This window comes from Girardinichthys multiradiatus, chromosome 9 (assembly GCF_021462225.1).
Source record: "Girardinichthys multiradiatus isolate DD_20200921_A chromosome 9, DD_fGirMul_XY1, whole genome shotgun sequence".
In the NCBI taxonomy this organism is placed as follows: Eukaryota; Metazoa; Chordata; class Actinopteri; order Cyprinodontiformes; family Goodeidae; genus Girardinichthys; species Girardinichthys multiradiatus.
In genome coordinates, this window is record NC_061802.1 from 17762569 (window position 1) to 17781192 (window position 18624).

Here is an 18624-nt window from a genome sequence, read left to right on the forward strand (position 1 = left end):
TGTTAATAAGTGTGGAGGGTACTTTGCCAGGACTCCTCTTCAAAAAACTAAACTATCAATTTAAAGCAATCCAGTTGCCTGAGTTTGAATGTATGTATTCAGAAACTAATGTGTAAAATCCCACACTGCCTCTGGGAAATGTAAAAAGTACAAATCCTTTAGAATCAACGAACCTATTATCTCCTCAACCAAGATTATCTGATGTAAAATCTAGAGACACTTTTGTTAGACACTAAGGTTTAGGACAAATACTGAAGAAAACCCAGCAGTAAAACACCTTGGACTTTTCTAAACAAACCAGAAAATCACTTTTACTCAGAGACATTAAAAAACCATTTAGGTGTTTTTCAGTTGTAGCCTTATGATGTCGCTTCTACGTCCAAATTGTCACATTTACATCTCTGACTTCAGTCTGCCTGAGTGTCATTAAAAGTTTCTGATGAGCGATAACTGAAAAAGCTTCTGCACCTGCAGCCTCGTTTGCAACCTTATAGGCAGCACCATGAAGTCTGGAGAGAAAAGCAACTCAGGTTGAAAACTGCAAGTGCTTCACCGGAATTAGGTTTTCAGTCTAGATATGTATGTAACAAGGAAAAATACAGAAAGACCGACTCTCAGGTACAGATAAGTGGAAACAGCAGCTTTATTAAAGGCAGTTTAAAAAACTGAGCATTTATATTTTCCTAACAAAATACAGGGTTACATTCTCCTTGTCTAATTTAGGTTCATTGTAGCCATAAAAGAAAAACAAAATCTCCCACATTATACTAGTTGTTGAGACCAGACAAATGAAAAATAACCAACATCCTGGATTCAAGGTCAGCTTACTTGTTTTCAATAAAGCATGGCTGTAGCTGCATTACATGTCCTCAATGAGAGGTTAAACAGCAGTCACAGTATGATAAAGCCATTGAAAAAAACAAGAACAAATCAGCACCAGCAAACAGAGAACTTTCAAGACCATGTTTGGGTAAAACTACAGTGAGATAGTGTCAGATAATGGTTGCATACATAAAAATTGCTGTGGATACAAGGAAACACTGGAAATCACATCTTTGAACTGTAAACATTAAGCTGACAGGCTGATCTGTGATTATATACACACAATTTGTGTTCTTAAAACTGTTTCATTTCACCCTTGAGCCTTAGTTTGATTATCAGAAAAAGGAAATGAAACTGTGAAGATAGCACTGTAGGAAATAGTGATGAAAAAGGGGGTTTGGTCATAACTGACTGCTAGATAATTCTCTTAATGCTCCAATGCCACAATGTCTCAAATTAAAAAGTATTTATAAATGTGGATGTACATTAAACGTTTTATTATTTTCGGAGGCACCAGATATCTACATTGCTGCCTTGGTATGCTGCCTTTCCAAGATTGCTTGGATTCAGGATCATATCCATGGACTGGCGACACCTTTGGTACACCATGGCTGTGGGCAGGAAGAATCTCCTGTAGCGCTCTGCTGTAAGATGGAGCACTATAGGAGATCCTTCCTGCCCACAGCCATCAGCATCTACAACGGCTCTTTGAAGAAACCTTCATAATATGAGCTGCAACAACATTTCATTTCCCTTTGGGATTAATAAAGTATTTTTGAATTTGAATTGAATTGAATTTTTGTCTTTGCTTTTATTCAAAAACGCCTTGTATCTGTTACCAACCACAGATAATGTGTTGCCAGTCATTGATAAATCTTGTTTTGCATTGGCAGTTCTGATATTTTCTGGAGTAAAGTGACAGCCACACTTATTGGGACACCTGGTAAACACGTGAAAACAACTAGGAAATGAATTAATCTCTAATTTTCAACTGTGTTTCATCATGCTGAAAATGTATCATGGTGAAAATCAAACCCCAGGCAAACAAAATTGCATGCTAAGAATACAGATATTATACCTCTAATAACCCCATTATTAAATGCAACTGGACCCTTTTTAATGTATACTTTTTGTGAGTCATTTAGACTTTTTTGGAGCATCACTTGGAGTCATCAAGTCTCCATGACAAACAAGAGATGCTATCAACATGCCAATGTAGATAGCGTGTCAGAGTGATGTCAGAAAGCTGCAAGTGGAGATTATTAATTTCAACAGGGATTTTAAGGGGAACTGTGAGCTTTGGTCAGATGATACCAAGATTGAGCTTTTATAGCAATTAACACTCCAGGTGGGTCTGCCATGAAACAGCAGATGAATATAAGGAAGAGAAGCCCCTACCCACTGTTAAGATCTGTGATCCTGTGGGCCTGTTTCTCTTCCAACAGCCCAGGAAACCTTTTAAGATAGCAAGACGTTATAAATTATTAGACATACAAGGAGACATAACAGATACTATAAGATAGTACTAATTTTCTGGTGGACTGAAGCAGGTGTTTTAAGAGAAAAATGATCCAAAGCATACAGCTGAATCAACATAGAAATGGTTCAATGGACACAAAATCAACCTTTTTCCATGCCATTCTCTGTTCCCAAACCTAAATCCCATAGACAGCCTGTGGTGTGAGATCAAAAGAGCATAAGAGACAAATCAGGAATCAAGATTGTTTAGAGAGATTGTGCAACGATTGAGGGTCATAGGTCCCAATCTGTATGCTCCAACTGTGTGAAATTTTACAGGTGAGGTGAGGGAGCTGGTCCCTATCTCCAGCAGTCAACAGGCGAGAGGTGGGGTACACCCTGGATAGGTTGCCAGTCCATCGCAGGGCAACATACAAGACAAACAACCATGCACATACCCATTTACACTACTTTAGTCATGTTGTTGGACTGTGGGAGGATGAACCCAGGGAGAACATGCAAACTCCATGCAGAAAGATCAATGGCGGGAGTTGAACCGAGGACCTTCTTGCTGCAAGGCAACAGTGCTACCAACTGTGTCCCCGTGCAGCCCCATTAGCAAGATTTTAAACTTAATTTTAGTCGAGCTAATCTCTCATAACAATAAAATCAAGATATAATATTGCTGCAGAAACAAAATTATTTGATTAGAGGAAAAGGTCAGTGGGTGTCAATGTTTGTGGTTTGTCACAGTAACTCCTGCCAGTAATGTCTGTTGATCACCACACACATCTTTCATACACTTGTTAAACAAACTACTTCCTCTGTCTGGAATGCAAAACACGTAGGCCAGGAAAAGGGCCTCCAACGCACAATTTACAATTCATATACATACAAGAAATATATTATTAGGTTCTGGGGTAAAAAAGTTTTTTACTGAAACTAAGAGAGAATCTGCAGATTTATATTCATTCACTTATTTGTGTGGGGCCTTGGCTTCTTTTCTGGAAGGTAGCTGACAGTGGCGTATTCTGTATCATTCTGACTAAACCCCAGAGCTGATGGAGGTCTCTTAGAGAACTCCAGGACGCTGTAGACCAGTGACGGTCTAGCAGTGTTGACTGACACCTCTACCGTTTCCTGCAAATATAATCAGATATGAGGTTAGGAGTTTATGTGAATGTCATAAAAATTTTATTTGACCCCTGCTCCCTGAATGTTGTGAAAATATTCTTACCTCTATTGTAGGATTTGAGGTTCTTTGCGGTCTTTCTTGTGTTTGGTCTGTATAAGAAACACAATAACAAAATTTCAATTTCATTCTGTCTACAAAAACACAGATATTTTGCTAATCATTTTTTTCTCCTTATTTATAATGGAAACTCAATTTTTCTTTCTAGCATTTCAAAAAAAATAATTTGTGTAAACTTACGATACATTTCTACTAAACTGCCCCTAGAGGTCAGAATGCTAACTTGGAAAGTTGCAGGGTTATCACCAAACCCAACCTCAAAATACAATATGGATGTTGTGTGCATAGAACATAGTAAAAGATGCAGCAAAAAACAATCTAATTTTATATTTCTGATGGTTAGTATCTTTAGATCAGTAGTACACATATTGTGGTACAATCCCTGGTATTGAAAAGGTTTTGATATTATTTGAATAAATAGAATTCAGAGAAATACATTGATTTGTACTGCTAGTAGGAGTTGGCCTGATCATCACACACTAAGGACATCTATAATACCTATGTGGAGTAATTTGCTTTCTTTGTGATATGTTGCAAAACATATACAGCCAGGAAGGACTCACAAAGCACAAGTTACTGTTTTAGATTAATTTGACTTTTCAACAGCCTTTGACATTTTCAGTCACACAATCATAACTAATAGACTGTATAGTTTGTTGGGGAACTCTATGTTGGACCACTTGTTTGCTGAGTATTGGATTATCTGCACGTTGGACGTCACTGTGCCCCTCCAATGGCATCGGCCATTTTGTACCCAGGACAGCCCGCTCCTACATATCCCATTGAGCATTGCGACTGATATGACTGGGCGTCCCCAGTCTGACGTCACAGGGTGCTATATAGGAGGTGCCCATGTTTGAAAAGCGGCCTTCTGCTGGAAACCGATCTGGTGATTGAAGCGCGTCACTTTAAGAGAAGAACTCTGTGAAGAGTTTCATTCATTCTCTCTCGTTGGACAACGAACCATTCATAACTGAAGCCTTTGGACTAAGAAGGCCAGAGATTTCACTTTGCCGATTGAAGACGTGAGTTAACACGTAACTGGAGACACGGAGCTTCGGAGAGACGAACCGCTACCGTGTTTCATTTTCAAGTCGACTTTGATGGTCAGATCATATTTTTCCTTTTTGTCAAGAAGACCAAAGGACAAAGACTGACCGTTCCCCTGAAGTTAATTGTGGACGCACAATTAACTTAACCCCACGTTTCCTCGCTCGAATTCCCTCACTCGGAAGAAGACGACACAAATAAAACCCATTTCTTTTTTTTTATTTCTTTATTAGAAGGCCTGGGCAGGGTCAGAGGTTGTAGAAGCGATCAGAATCGCTGGTTAGGATCTCATGTGTTCTGAATAATATGTGCATGTAACCTTGCTTGTTGAAACTTTGATGTGTTATGTTGATGTCGGGATCCGCCGTGTTCCCCAGAGCTGTTTGTGTTTACTATCTGAACGCGGGTGCGTTGCAAGTCTGGACTGTTAAAACGACCTCATGGTAAAATTCTCCATTTTACCTTTGTCTTCAATCTCACTGTGCTAACTTGCCGCCAAAAGTTATCAATCCTTTGTGGTCAGGAGTTAGGGGGGAAGTTTTATGATCAGAAGATCATAAAAGACACTCTAAGCTGCATTCCAACCCCCCACCAGTCATCACCACACCCCCCTTTCATATCTTCTCCCTTCATCTGTTGTGCCATAAACTGTTGGTTGACTCAATACATACCCACTACCGTTTGTTGATTTTGCTTATTTAGATGTGTTACCCCTGTGTTTGTAGAATTTTGCATGTTGAGTAGGTGAAAATTAATAAATATTCACATAGATAAAGAGTGAGCGTTTGGTGTTTCATTGTGTGCAAAAAGTGATGTGTCAGTCAAAATAAGGTTCAAGTTCCACACGTTTCGGCAGAAACGGTCGATTAAACAGTGACATCTCCGGCAATAGTTATTAACTATTACGGAGTATTTAACAGTTGTAATTGTCAGAGGCGTTGAGCCACAATTACAACACCAGAAACATCTCTGGTCTCGATTCGTAAATGAGGATTTATGGTTAAGAAATTGATTTTGTCAGATTATGATTGGTAATTATAATTATTGATCAAGATTATTCAATCAATAATCATACTCCCAACATCTATAACTGTCAAAGGAGTGAATTAGATCTTATCTTTCACACAGAAACTTCAGTGTTCCTATAAATCTTTTTTCAGACTCTGCTAAACTAATATGTGGGCAACCCCAAGGCTCTATTATTTTTGACCCACTTCTTTGATTTGCTATTTAAATACCCAACCATCCATCCATTCATTTTCTTCCGCTTATCCAGGGTCGGGTCGCGGGGGCAGCAGCCTAAGCAGAAAGACCCAGTCTTCCCTCTCCCCAGCCACTTGCGCCAGCTCGTCCGGGGGAATCCCAAGGCGTTCCCAGGCCAGCCAAGAAATTCAATTCAATTCAATTCAATTCAAATATACTTTATTGATCCCCGAGGGGAAATTAGAATTCCAGTATGGGACAGGTCACCGAGGCTTTGCTGCCCACTCACAGGCGCTGCCCTTAATATAGTCCCTGCAGCGTGTCCTGGGTCTTCCTCTGGGCTCCTCCCGGTGGGACGTGTCCGGAACACCTCACCAGGGAGGCATCCAGGAGGCATCCAAACCAGATGCCCGAGCCACCTCAACTGGCTCCTCTCAATGTAGAGAAGCAGCGGGTCTACTCTGAGTCCCTCCCGGATGACCGAGCTTCTCACACTATTTCTAAGGGACACCCTGTGGAGGAAACCCATTTCGGCCGCTTGTATCCGTGATCTTGTTCTTTTGGTCACGACCCAATGCTCATGACCACAGATGAGGGCAGGAACATGGATCAACCAGTAAATCAAGAGCTTCGCTTTCTGACTCAGCTCTCTCTTCACAACGACACTCCCGCTCACTTTTTCCCTCATTCGTGAACAAGACCCCAAGATACTTGAACTCCTCCACTTGAGGCAGGAAACCCCCCCCCCAACCTGGAGGAGGCACTCTACCGCTTTCTGGCTCAAGACCATGGCCTCTGACTTGGAGGCACTGATTCTCATCCCGGCCGCTTCACACTCGGCTGCGAACTGTTCCAGTGAGAGCTGCTGATCACGAGCTGATGAAGCCACTAGGACCACATCATCCACAAAAAGCAGAGACACAATCCTAAGGCAACCAAAACGGATCCCCTCAACAACTTGGCTGCGCCTAGAAATTCTGTCCATATTATGAAGAGATTCGGTGACAAAGGGCAACCTTGGTGGAGTCCAACCCTCACTGGAAACGATTTCGACTTACTGCCGGCAATGCGGACCAAGCTCTGACACCAGTCATACAGGAACCTAACAGCCCGTATCAAAGGACCTGGTACCCCATATTCCCAGAGTACCCTCCACAGGATTCCCTGAGGGACACGGTTGAACACCTTCTCCAAGTCCACAAAGCACATGTTGACTGGTTGGGTGAACTCCCATGTACCCTCCAGGACCCTGCTGAGGGTGAAGAGCTGGTCCAGTGTTCCACGGCCGGGATGAAAACCACACTGCCATTCCTGAATCCGAGATTCGACTATCCTCTCTCCCTGCTTCTGCTTTTTGTCTGTATTTTTCTCAGAGCCTCTCTTTGCATATCCTCCAAACTTTTAAATTATGGATTTGGTCAGCTGGACTCTCAACGTAATTGATTAAAAAAAAAAATTTTCCTACGGGAAGACAGGGTTAAGGAGACCCTCTTGTCCAGGTGGGACGTTCTTCTCTGGATACACAATGGATTCTTGGCAGCAGTGGAAGATTGTGTGCCTGACTACAATGTCGGTCGAGGACGTAGAAGATGTGTACATATTAGGACTTTTGATAACAGGATTTCTGCTTTTTGGAGTTAGTGGTTACCTGGCTTATCGAGTGATTTGCAAAACGTGGGCGGCTGTTCAAAGCGTTCCAAAGCTGCCTGTGATGTTAGATGGAGTCTGTAGAGCGATCAACACTCAGACTGAAATGTTAAGAGAGCCGAATCGCAAGCTGGACACAATTCTTGAACAGAATCGCAGCTCGGCAGCGGTTGGACTCAGAGGTTAAAGGATATAATCTTGGAGAAGTTGTACGCTCCAGATCTGCGCAAAATACCAGAAATTTGGCTATTTGGATTTGCAATTGAGACATACCAGTAAAACTCTTAAGGTGGTTGGAAATTCACAACTGCCTGAACCACATTTATTGTTTTTATAAATCTGGCTCCCCAATGTGGCCTTGGCAACTTCTGCTAACTGGCTATCGACAAAATATCTCCTGGATGTTATATAAACACGACGCTCTTCCCAGCACTCCCCTACCAGCTGTGTGCTGATAGGACCTCTCTTCTCAAGGACAATGGTGCTTCTATCAGTGTTGACAGTCTAATTCTTGCAAACACACTCAGACTTATATATTCACACCCTCAAGATCCCACCGTACCCTTGCTAAATCTTTACTAATGTGTATGTTGCTTACCCCTGCTGAGGTTTTTTGTACTATTTCAGACTCTAATCTGCTAAGAATAGAGTATGAAATCTGAATTTTTTTCCTCCTATCTTACTTTACCTAAATGTGTGATTTCATTACTTTTCATAGATTTTCAGATTTCTCAGAAGGATTACCAGCAAAAGCCAATTATTATTAGTATTTCATTACTTTTTCATTGATTTTTAGTTTTATCAGAAGGATTACCAGCGAAAACCAAATATTATTAGTAATTTGGACTTTAGCTGCTCTTACACCAATGACCCAGCTTTCTTAATTAGACTACAATGAACTGTTATTACTTAGTCAACTTCAGTACCAGTAAAAGCAACATATTAGCACCTGAAAATGTGGATTAAAGCTGTTTTGTACTAGTTAGAATTCAGTGGAATGATGAGACTATTAGATTTCTCAGAAGGATTCATAGATTTTTAGATTTCTTAGAAGGATTGTAGTATCATTTGATTTGTTTTTTGTGTCTGTATCTGTGTTTATTGTCTTTGTGATTGTATTGTAATTGTATGTACAACGCTTTGAGTGTCTCGTTACTGAAAAATGCTATATAAATAAATTTACCTTACCTTACCTTACCTTGAGTTGGTGCTGAAAAAAAATTTGCTTCCTATAGCTAAGTTTTATAGAGCTGTAGAAAGATAAATATTTGTAATTCAAGTGAGTTTATCTGTTGAGATGAAATTGTGTTTCTGTAGAAATTATTTGTGTTGATCAGTGCTGGTTGTAACCAGAAGGCTGCTCTCTGCATGTGCCTGTGTAAGTTTTGGGATAATCTTTCTGCTTTCAACTAATTGGACAGTGACCAGTCAAACTGACCAATAAGAAGATACATTGATTTGCTAAATTTAAGGTCCTCAGAAAATAAGAGATGTATCATGGTTTTCAACTGCCTGGCTATGTGCTACAGCTACCTGCAGTGAAATATTTTAAATAATATGCAGTCAGCCCAAAGTCGTAAAGGTCCCAAGCATGGTTTACTACTCAGCGAAAAATGTATTTGATTTAATCTACCTACAAATTATTCCCTCCACAGTTCAAAGCAATAAATAACTTTATCTCTCAGACTCATTTATTTTGGAAGATACCAATTTCCGGAGTTTAATGTTTCAGTGTTGACTCGGTACAGTCAGGAAGTTGAGTTTAATTAGTTGTGCTTACAAGCAAGCACAGAAAATTGACATTCATTGACTGACTAATTTGTGGTTACAGCTTGCTGAAAATAGGACATCAGCACAGACACAAGCAGTAGAAATGATTATACTAGCAACATTATACATATCAGTCAAATTATACCTAATTTCTTCTGCAGAATCAAAAATAGTATATTTGTAAGTTCTTTCAAATGCTTATTAAATGTATATTTTCCATTCTTTTAAATTTGCTATTTATAAACTTTTGAAGTGAATTTAAAAGATGGCTTGTTCTTTAGAAATGTAACTGCAAATATGAGGTTTTAACATCTATATTCTGTGCAAGTATTAAGTGCTCTTGAAGGCCCCCTGCTTACCTGAGGGGCCCTTCACAGCAGCTTAGTCTGTATCCAAGAAACTTGGTTAGGCAACTAAAAAATAATAATCTGCACTTTTAACTCAATCGGCGCATGCTGTGAGCAGATATTGTACATACTGATTTCTGCTTTGTATTGGCAATCAGGTGTTCATAAACTGAATAAAACCGAATTACAAATATTATTTTGTACAATCTATTTTTGGCCCAAATTTGTGTCTATAACATTATTCCTTTGTGATGATGTAGAGGATGATATAGTTCATTCCCAATAAAGAAAGAAATATAACAATTAATTAAAATTACACAAATTAATGCAGTAAAAGTTATTGTGACCTTTCAGTTTATTAGAACACCCAATAGGTTATTATGCCCACATCTCTTTTCCTGCTCTCGGTGGAGGTGGACGCTTTTTCTCTGTCTCCTTCCCATATCTGCCCTGCTTCAGCTCTGTGTCTTGTCTTTTTTGGAGCCTCTTTTTGCACATCTTCCAAATTCTTCCAAAATATGGATTTGGTCAGCTGGTCTCTAAATGCAATTGATAAAATGTTCTCGACGAGAAGACAGGGGTCGGGAGAGCCCACTTGCCCGGATGGGACGTTTTTCTCTGGATACACGATGGACTCCTGGCAGAAGTGGAGGATTGTGTGTTTGTCGATAATGTCAGTCGAGGATGTGGAAGATGTGTATATAATTGGATGTTTGATATCAGGATTTCTGTTTTTTGGAGTCAGCGGTTACCTGGCATATCGAGAAATTCGGAGAATGTCAGCAGCTGTTCTGGCCATTGTAAGGCTGCCTGGCATGTAAGGCTGACGGAAAATTAAGAGTCAGCCTAACCCAAATAATTATTGTTTTTCTGAATCTGGCTACCCTGCACGGCCTTGATGGCTGGCTATCTTCAACTTCTCCTAGAAGTTATGTAAACATGACGCTCTGCTCCCTCTGCCCCCTCCCTTCCCTGAGGACATCTGTGGACCTGCTCAGAACTTTGTGGCCGGTTGATGTACATTCCAACGAACCATCAAGGACAATGGCCTCTGGGACAGTGCTTCATGGACTTACTTGCACACACTCACTTGCACACACACACATGCTCAAGATAAACATATGCACCCTTCACACCACCTTCACCGTTCCCGGCATGATATTTTATAAACTTGTTGCTTCTTTGTGTTGAGGTTTTTTTCAATCTCAAACTGTATCCTGCTAAGGATAAAGTGTGAAATATGATTTTTTTCCTTCTACTTACCTAATGTGGCCTCTTTTCTCATCTAACAAGGGCAGCGCCTGTGAGCGGGCAGCAAAGCCTCGGTGACCCGTCTCCCTTGTCTTGTGTCATGATGTATGTTTGGATGGGTTGTACTGGAATTCTAATTTCCCCTCAAGGATCAATAAAATATCTTTGAATTGAATTGATGTGCAAGCACAGCTAGTAAATTTAGGATATCATAAGAAGTTAAATATTGTTTGTCACTCGTTTCAGAAAGTGAAACTGAGATATTAAACAGATTTAATACACAATGCCTGAAATATTTTGAGCCTTTATTTCTTGTCATTTTGATAATTATGGATTACAGATAATGAAAACACAAAACTCTGTGTCTCAGAAAAACAGAATATTGTGACAAAGTTATAGCATATACAGGTCCTTCTCAAAATATTTGCATATTGTGATAAAGTTCATTATTTTCCATAATGTAATGATGAAAATTTAACATTCATATATTTTAGATTCATTGCACACTAACTGAAATATTTCAGGTCTTTTATTATCTTAATACCGATGATTTTGGCATACAGCTCATGAAAACCCAAAATTCCTATCTCACAAAATTAGCATATCATTAAAAGGGTCTCTAAACGAGCTATGAACCTAATCATCTGAATCAACGAGTTAACTCTAAACACCTGCAAAAGATTCCTGAGGCCTTTAAAACTCCCAGCCTGGTTCATCACTCAAAACCCCAATCATGGGTAAGACTGCCGACCTGACTGCTGTCCAGAAGGCCACTATTGACACCCTCAAGCAAGAGGGTAAGACACAGAAAGACATTTCTGAACGAATAGGCTGTTCCCAGAGTGCTGTATCAAGGCACCTCAGTGGGAAGTCTGTGGGAAGGAAAAAGTGTGGCAGAAAACGCTGCACAACGAGAAGAGGTGACTGGACCCTGAGGAAGATTGTGGAGAAGGGCCGATTCCAGACCTTGGGGGACCTGCGGAAGCAGTGGACTGAGTCTGGAGTAGAAACATCCAGAGCCACCGTGCACAGGCGTGTGCAGGAAATGGGCTACAGGTGCCGCATTCCCCAGGTCAAGCCACTTTTGAACCAGAAACAGCGGCAGAAGCGCCTGACCTGGGCTACAGAGAAGCAGCACTGGACTGTTGCTCAGTGGTCCAAAGTACTTTTTTCGGATGAAAGCAAATTCTGCATGTCATTCGGAAATCAAAGTGCCAGAGTCTGGAGGAAGACTGGGGAGAAGGAAATGCCAAAATGCCAGAAGTCCAGTGTCAAGTACCCACAGTCAGTGATGGTCTGGGGTGCCGTGTCAGCTGCTGGTGTTGGTCCACTGTGTTTTATCAAGGGCAGGGTCAATGCAGCTAGCTATCAGGAGATTTTGGAGCACTTCATGCTTCCATCTGCTGAAAAGCTTTATGGAGATGAAGATTTCATTTTTCAGCACGACCTGGCACCTGCTCACAGTGCCAAAACCACTGGTAAATGGTTTACTGACCATGGTATCACTGTGCTCAATTGGCCTGCCAACTCTCCTGACCTGAACCCCATAGAGAATCTGTGGGATATTGTGAAGAGAACGTTGAGAGACTCAAGACCCAACACTCTGGATGAGCTAAAGGCCGCTATCGAAGCATCCTGGGCCTCCATAAGACCTCAGCAGTGCCACAGGCTGATTGCCTTCATGCCACGCCGCATTGAAGCAGTCATTTCTGCAAAAGGATTCCCGACCAAGTATTGAGTGCATAACTGTACATGATTATTTGAAGGTTGACGTTTTTGGTATTAAAAACACTTTTCTTTTATTGGTCGGAGGAAATATGCTAATTTTGTGAGATAGGAATTTTGGGTTTTCATGAGCTGTATGCCAAAATCATCCGTATTAAGACAATAAAAGACCTGAAATATTTCAGTTAGTGTGCAATGAATCTAAAATATATGAATGTTAAATTTTCATCATGACATTATGGAAAATAATTAACTTTATCACAATATACTAATATTTTTAGAAGGACCTGTACATAGAAAGTTGAGTGGAAGGGAAAATGTGGTAGATAATGCACCAGCACCAGCAACAGGATAGCCACGGCCTTGAGATGATTGTTAAGCAAAATATATTCAAGAATTTGGTGCAGAGGGGGATTCACAAGGAGTGGACTGAGGCTGGAGTCAGTGCATCAAGAGCAACTATGCACAGATGAATCCTCCACATGGGCTACAAATATTGCATTTCTCATGTCAAGCCACTCCTCAACCAGAAACAACATCAGCAACCTCCCACCTGGGCTAAGGAGAAAATTAACTGGACTGTTGCTCAGTGGTCCAAAGTCCTCTTTTTATATGAAAGTAAAGTTTGCATTTAATTTGGAAATCAAGGTCCCAGAGTCTGGAGGAAGAATGGTGAAGAACAGAATCCATGTTGCTTGATGTCCAATGTAAAGCTTCCTCAGTCAGTAATAAATGGGGATGCCATGGGGATGCTGGTGTTTGTCCATTGTTTTCTGAAGTCCTGAGTCAAGACAGCCATCTACCAAGAACCTTTTGAGCACTTCATGTTTCCTTCTGCTAACAACCCCTATGGAGACCTGATTTCATTTTCAAGCAGGACTTGGCACCTGCCCACACTGCCAAAGGTACCGAAAGTGGGTTCAATGACCATGGTGTTACCCTGCTTGGCCTGCCAGCTCTCCTGACCTGAACCCCAGAAAAAATCTATGGAGTATTCATGAGAGGAAGATGAGAGACACCAGACCCAACAATACAGATGACCTAAAGGTCATTATCACAGCAACCTGGGCTTCCATTAAACCTCAGCTAAGCTACAGGCTGATTGTCTCCATGCCACATCACAACGATGCAGTAATCAGGCCCAACCAAATATTGAATGCATGGAGATGAACATACTTTTCAGAAGCGTGATATTTTCTTTTAAATATACTGTTTATTTATGTTATGTAATAGAAAGTATTGCTCTTTTTTTTTTGTCTGTTTGCTTGTTTTAGTCTAACAGTTTATTTGACCTCCATTACTATACTCCTCATTGTGTTTGGAAACCAGATAACCTTGGGTCGTCATCCAGTCTTGTCTCTTTCGGTTACAGCTGTATGTTTTGTTCTGAATTTAGGTATGGGCCAGCTAAGTAGCTACTTTTGTAGCCATGTGCTGAATAATGAAAATTTGACTCAATTAAATGACGTTCTTTTTTATTTCCCATTTTGAAGAGTGGCTAAGAGTAATGAGTCTCTGTGTCACACCATATTTATAACCCGGCAAAACAGACAGTTGTCGAGTACTTTAAAGTAGTTTTTCACTTAATACATTTCTTTAAATTAAAGGTTGGATTTCGCTTGATTTGTCAGTGTGAGATCATAATATGGCAGTTAAAGATGAACATACTTTTCAGAAGCGTGATATTTTCTTTTAAATACACTGTTTATTTCTGTTATGTAATATTCTAATTTCCTGAGACATTAAAAATTGGGTTTTCATTAGCAAAAAGCCATAAATCTTTAAATAAACAAACAATAAAGGCTTGAAATGTTTCACTCTATGTGTAATGAATCAATATAATATGCATCAGAATTCAAATGTTTGAGCTGTGCTTGTAGATCTTAAAGACACATTGATTCTTGTCCCTTTTAGCACTGCAGCTTAAGGAAAATGTTAGCTTGTAAAGAGCAAAGAAAAACTTAATATGTAATTCACTTCATCCTTGATACAAAACTTAAAAACAGTATTTTTGCACAGATAAATCGATTGAATATTCCTGGTTATCTGTAAGCTTTTGATGGAAGCATAAAAAAAACTTTATATATACTGTTTTAATTTATACTAATCAACCTGCGGCTCCACAGACCGGATCACTCTGCAAAAACTAAGGTTTAAACTCTGTCTCAAGGTGAGATTCCTAAAGATCAGTTCACAAAAGACATGAAAACCTATATGTTTTAGCTGGTTTTAAACCACATCTTTGATTTTTAATAAGAACCAATAAACATGAATGTGGCTGAACTTAATTTTCAGACTTTCTTAAATTGGATAAAGTATGGTTTTGTTGTGTTTCGTGCACACAAATAAGAGATCAGAAGATACTTTATTCTTCATAAAACAAAAAAGCATTCATGGCTCTGAGAGCAAGGTGAACCAGCCTGCTATTACAAAGGAGTGCATAGTCAGCAAAAGTTTGCACTGGTGAGCATGGAGGAGAAATGATCATCAACAGTGGTTTCTGAGGTCAAAATATTTCAAAACTGCAGTGCTCCTACTCAAAGTAGGCCAGGGGGGGGTTGCCTCTGAAATTAAAGTGCATGCACGATGCAGACTTTTTTTTTCCACTCATCTCTCTCTGTGATAGTAGGTACAATTTAATTTGCATGCACTGAGGCAGAATTCCTTTTCAAAAAATGTGAATCATCACATACATTAAAAGGATGTGAAACTGCAATCTGGCTTGCATTTTTCAGCATCTAACCACACAACTGCACATTTTTTCCAGCCAAATAAACATTGCCTTCTCATATGCGTGCTTGGTTGAAAAAAAAATCTTATAAAGACACATTCCTGTAATCTGCAGATCTTTAAACAATAAACAAGGAACACGGAATTAAAAGATGTTTATCAAATCAGGTCAACTTTAGCATATTATAAACAGAAATGCAGCTCACACACGATTCCTGATTCAGAACAACAGTATTATTCATACCTTTAGAAACAGGAACAATTAATGGCAGTTTATAAATTTATAAATAATAAAAAGCTTGTTATTTTTAAACGTACCTTTTGCTTTGACAAGACAGATGACCAAGAAGGAAAGTAATGCAGCTAACAGAAGAAATGGAAAAACCACAAAAGCTGTGACAACACGAGAGGAAAAGAAACTGGAACTTCCACTGGTTGTTGTTTTGGTGATGGTGCTCAGCACTGGAGGAACTGTGGGAGTTAAAAGAATACGAAAATATTTACTCATCTACAAAGACAGAAAAGTCTTTCATTATCAGGATATTTTTATCAGAAAACACCAAGCATTGAGAGACAACATTTAATCTACAGACTAATATTAAATAAATAAATATTCTGTTTGATTTGTCTTAATTTGTCAGGTCATCATATTACTATTGACAAGTTGAGATAAAACACTGTATGTACCAAAACATTTGTCGTACGTAGCTGCAGCCATAATGCCTAAGGTATGTCAATGAATTAAGAGGTACTTTCCCTTCATCTGAATAAACTTCAATCAGTCTGTATAAATTCTCCCATGTTGTAAAGCTTTACTTCCTAGTTAGAATTTAGGTTTCTCTGATAGTCTTTGTTTGAATTACCGTTAAGCATTTAACAGATTTGTCAACATACACACTTTCATCAACTAGCTAACATAGCAAAATCAACATTTAGGATCTGATCAAAGCATCATAGATGCCATGTTAGAAAGTATTGCTCTTTTTTTGTTTGTTTTTTTTGTCTGTTTGCTTGTTTTAGTCTAACAGTTTATTTTACCTCCATTACTATACTCCTCATTGTGTTTGGAAACCAGATAACCTTGGGTCGTCATCCAGTCTTGTCTCTTTCGGTTACAGCTGTATGTTTTGTAATGAATTTAGGTATGGGCCAGCTAAGTAGCTACTTTTGTAGCCATGTGCTGAATAATGAAAATTTGACTCAATTAAATGACGTTCTTTTTTATTTCCCATTTTGAAGAGTGGCTAAGAGTAATGAGTCTCTGTGTCACACCATATTTATACCCCAGCAAAACAGACAGTTGTCGAGTACTTTAAGGTAGTTTTTCACTTAATACATTTCTTTAAATTAAAGGTTGGATTTCCCTTGATTTGTCAGTGTGAGATCATAATATGGCAGTTAAAGATGAATAAAATAATTTGTTTTAGTCAGGGACTGCCGGCATGTGAGAGCAAGCCATATTTACATGTACACAGACTAAATGTGCACACACACAGATGACTCTGCATGTTGACTCAGGTCATTTATTATCTAAAGTTATTCCACATTGGACTCCATACAATAATATAATTTAGTTGTAATAGATAATAACTTGTACAGTAGTGACATATAGAATAATTAAAAGAATAAATAAGGCAGGACCTTACCTGGGGTGCTTCGGTTCTCCACTCGAACAGTCAGCTGCACTTTTTCACTTAATTCATTTATGGAAGTCTTAAACAAAGTGGCCCAGTAAATTTCAGCATGGTTTAGGCTCAGATTTGTAATGTGAAAACGTATAGAAGAATTTTCAGGGTAAATCTCAAATGCATTTTTGTAATTTGGATATTCAGAGATTTTTTGTTCCTTGTCTGTACATTTATAGACACCAATGCGACTGTAATTGCTGATGGAAGAGTTAAATGTAAACTGTAGTGAGATGTTTTGGCCGACAACCCCACGGACGTCTGCATGGGTGGGGCCTGTAAAAAGAAATGACAAGAGACAATTAAGAAGTAAAGAATACAATGACAGCAAAACAATGTAAACAGTTTTGGAATAACTGGCTTTACCATTCAGAATTGAGACATTGCTATTGTAAATGCCTGCTCTGTTTTACTATACTTTGAATAATGACCATTTAGGAACTTTGTTGACACAGATGATACATAAACTATTAAATTTATCTCATGACTAGAAAATCATATGTATTATATTATCTGTGGAGTGAAGTAAGAAAAGCGGTAGTTTTGCATCACAAAATTAGTCCAGTATTTTAACATGGTGTTAAAATCTCTAGAGGAGTGGAGCAACCTGAAGATGTTTATATTATTTGATGGTATGCTAATTTTTTATTGTTAACAGTCTGTTTTTTTCTGAAACTTTGGACAAGAGGAATTAACAAAAGGCTAAAATTTACAAAAGTTTTTTTTAATCAGTTATGAGAAATATGTCAAAACTCTCACGAAAATATGGTAGAAGCATGTTATGAGCCACAAATTTATTTGGCTTAAAAAAAGATTTAATTAAGAAAATAATAAAAAATCTTGAGTGGACTCCTTCTGAGTGGCTTGCGTTGGTGTTTGAGTTGAATGGAAATATTAACGAATGAAGACAGTTATTATTATCCCCAATGCAATCATCCAATAGCTTTTCAGATATACGACACTCAAACCCTGACATTGTCCCACTTTTAGGCCTATTTGCAGAGGTGAAAAACCGCATTAGACGCCACAGCCAAATTGTGAACACTTCCCTTCAGAACTACAGTGAGGAATAAAGCATGTTGAACACCAGATAGCAAAAATACTAAAATGTCAACAAATGCCTCTTCACATACATTATGCTAAATACATAAACTGGAACAAAAGAGCACATAATATGTAAAATAAGCCGTTAACCTTTGGACACAAATCTGAACAACCCATAAAACTAAATGTCAACAAACAATAGTTATGAATAAGACATCTTACCATAGAAAAACATGTTAGCTGCAACAATTAAAGTTAACCCGAGAGGCTTCGTGAAGCTCTTTTCAACCATGATTAAAGGCTTGTTCTGCTTGCAGGCCTGGCCTGATGGCCTTTCCGAATCTTGATCCTGCTGATATTGCGAGCGTTGTAGCTTTTCTTGTGTAGTAGTAGTATTTTCTCCCTGATGGGGAGGAAGCAGTAGGCAGGAACTTGCACAAACACCGACAGATATCTACCTACTGCATCAGAAGCGCCTCCTGTGATGAAGACTTCAAAGAGGTTCATGGACATGTGGTGTAGACTGTGTGGAGCACAGCTGAAGAGGATGTCACGCGCATGATGCAGGCAAATTCAGGAGGAGCAAATACTTTTTTCAGCTTGTAAAAGAGAAGCGATCAAAGCAGCTAAATAAAACCCA

At 39.2% G+C, this 18624-nt stretch overlaps 1 protein-coding gene across 1 annotated transcript; it reads right to left on the reverse strand.

Annotated features, from left to right (window-relative positions):
• Positions 1-619: 619 nt before the first annotated feature.
• On the reverse strand, positions 620-18465 carry LOC124873530. Its single transcript, XM_047374233.1, has 5 exons — positions 18207-18465; positions 16902-17216; positions 15574-15726; positions 3518-3564; positions 620-3420 (listed from the first exon to the last, which is right to left on the reverse strand). Exons 1-5 carry the CDS (start codon positions 18274-18276, stop codon positions 3253-3255), a joined length of 753 nt encoding a protein of 250 aa, XP_047230189.1. The 5' UTR covers positions 18277-18465; the 3' UTR covers positions 620-3252.
• Between the last annotated feature and the right edge of the window lie 159 nt (positions 18466-18624).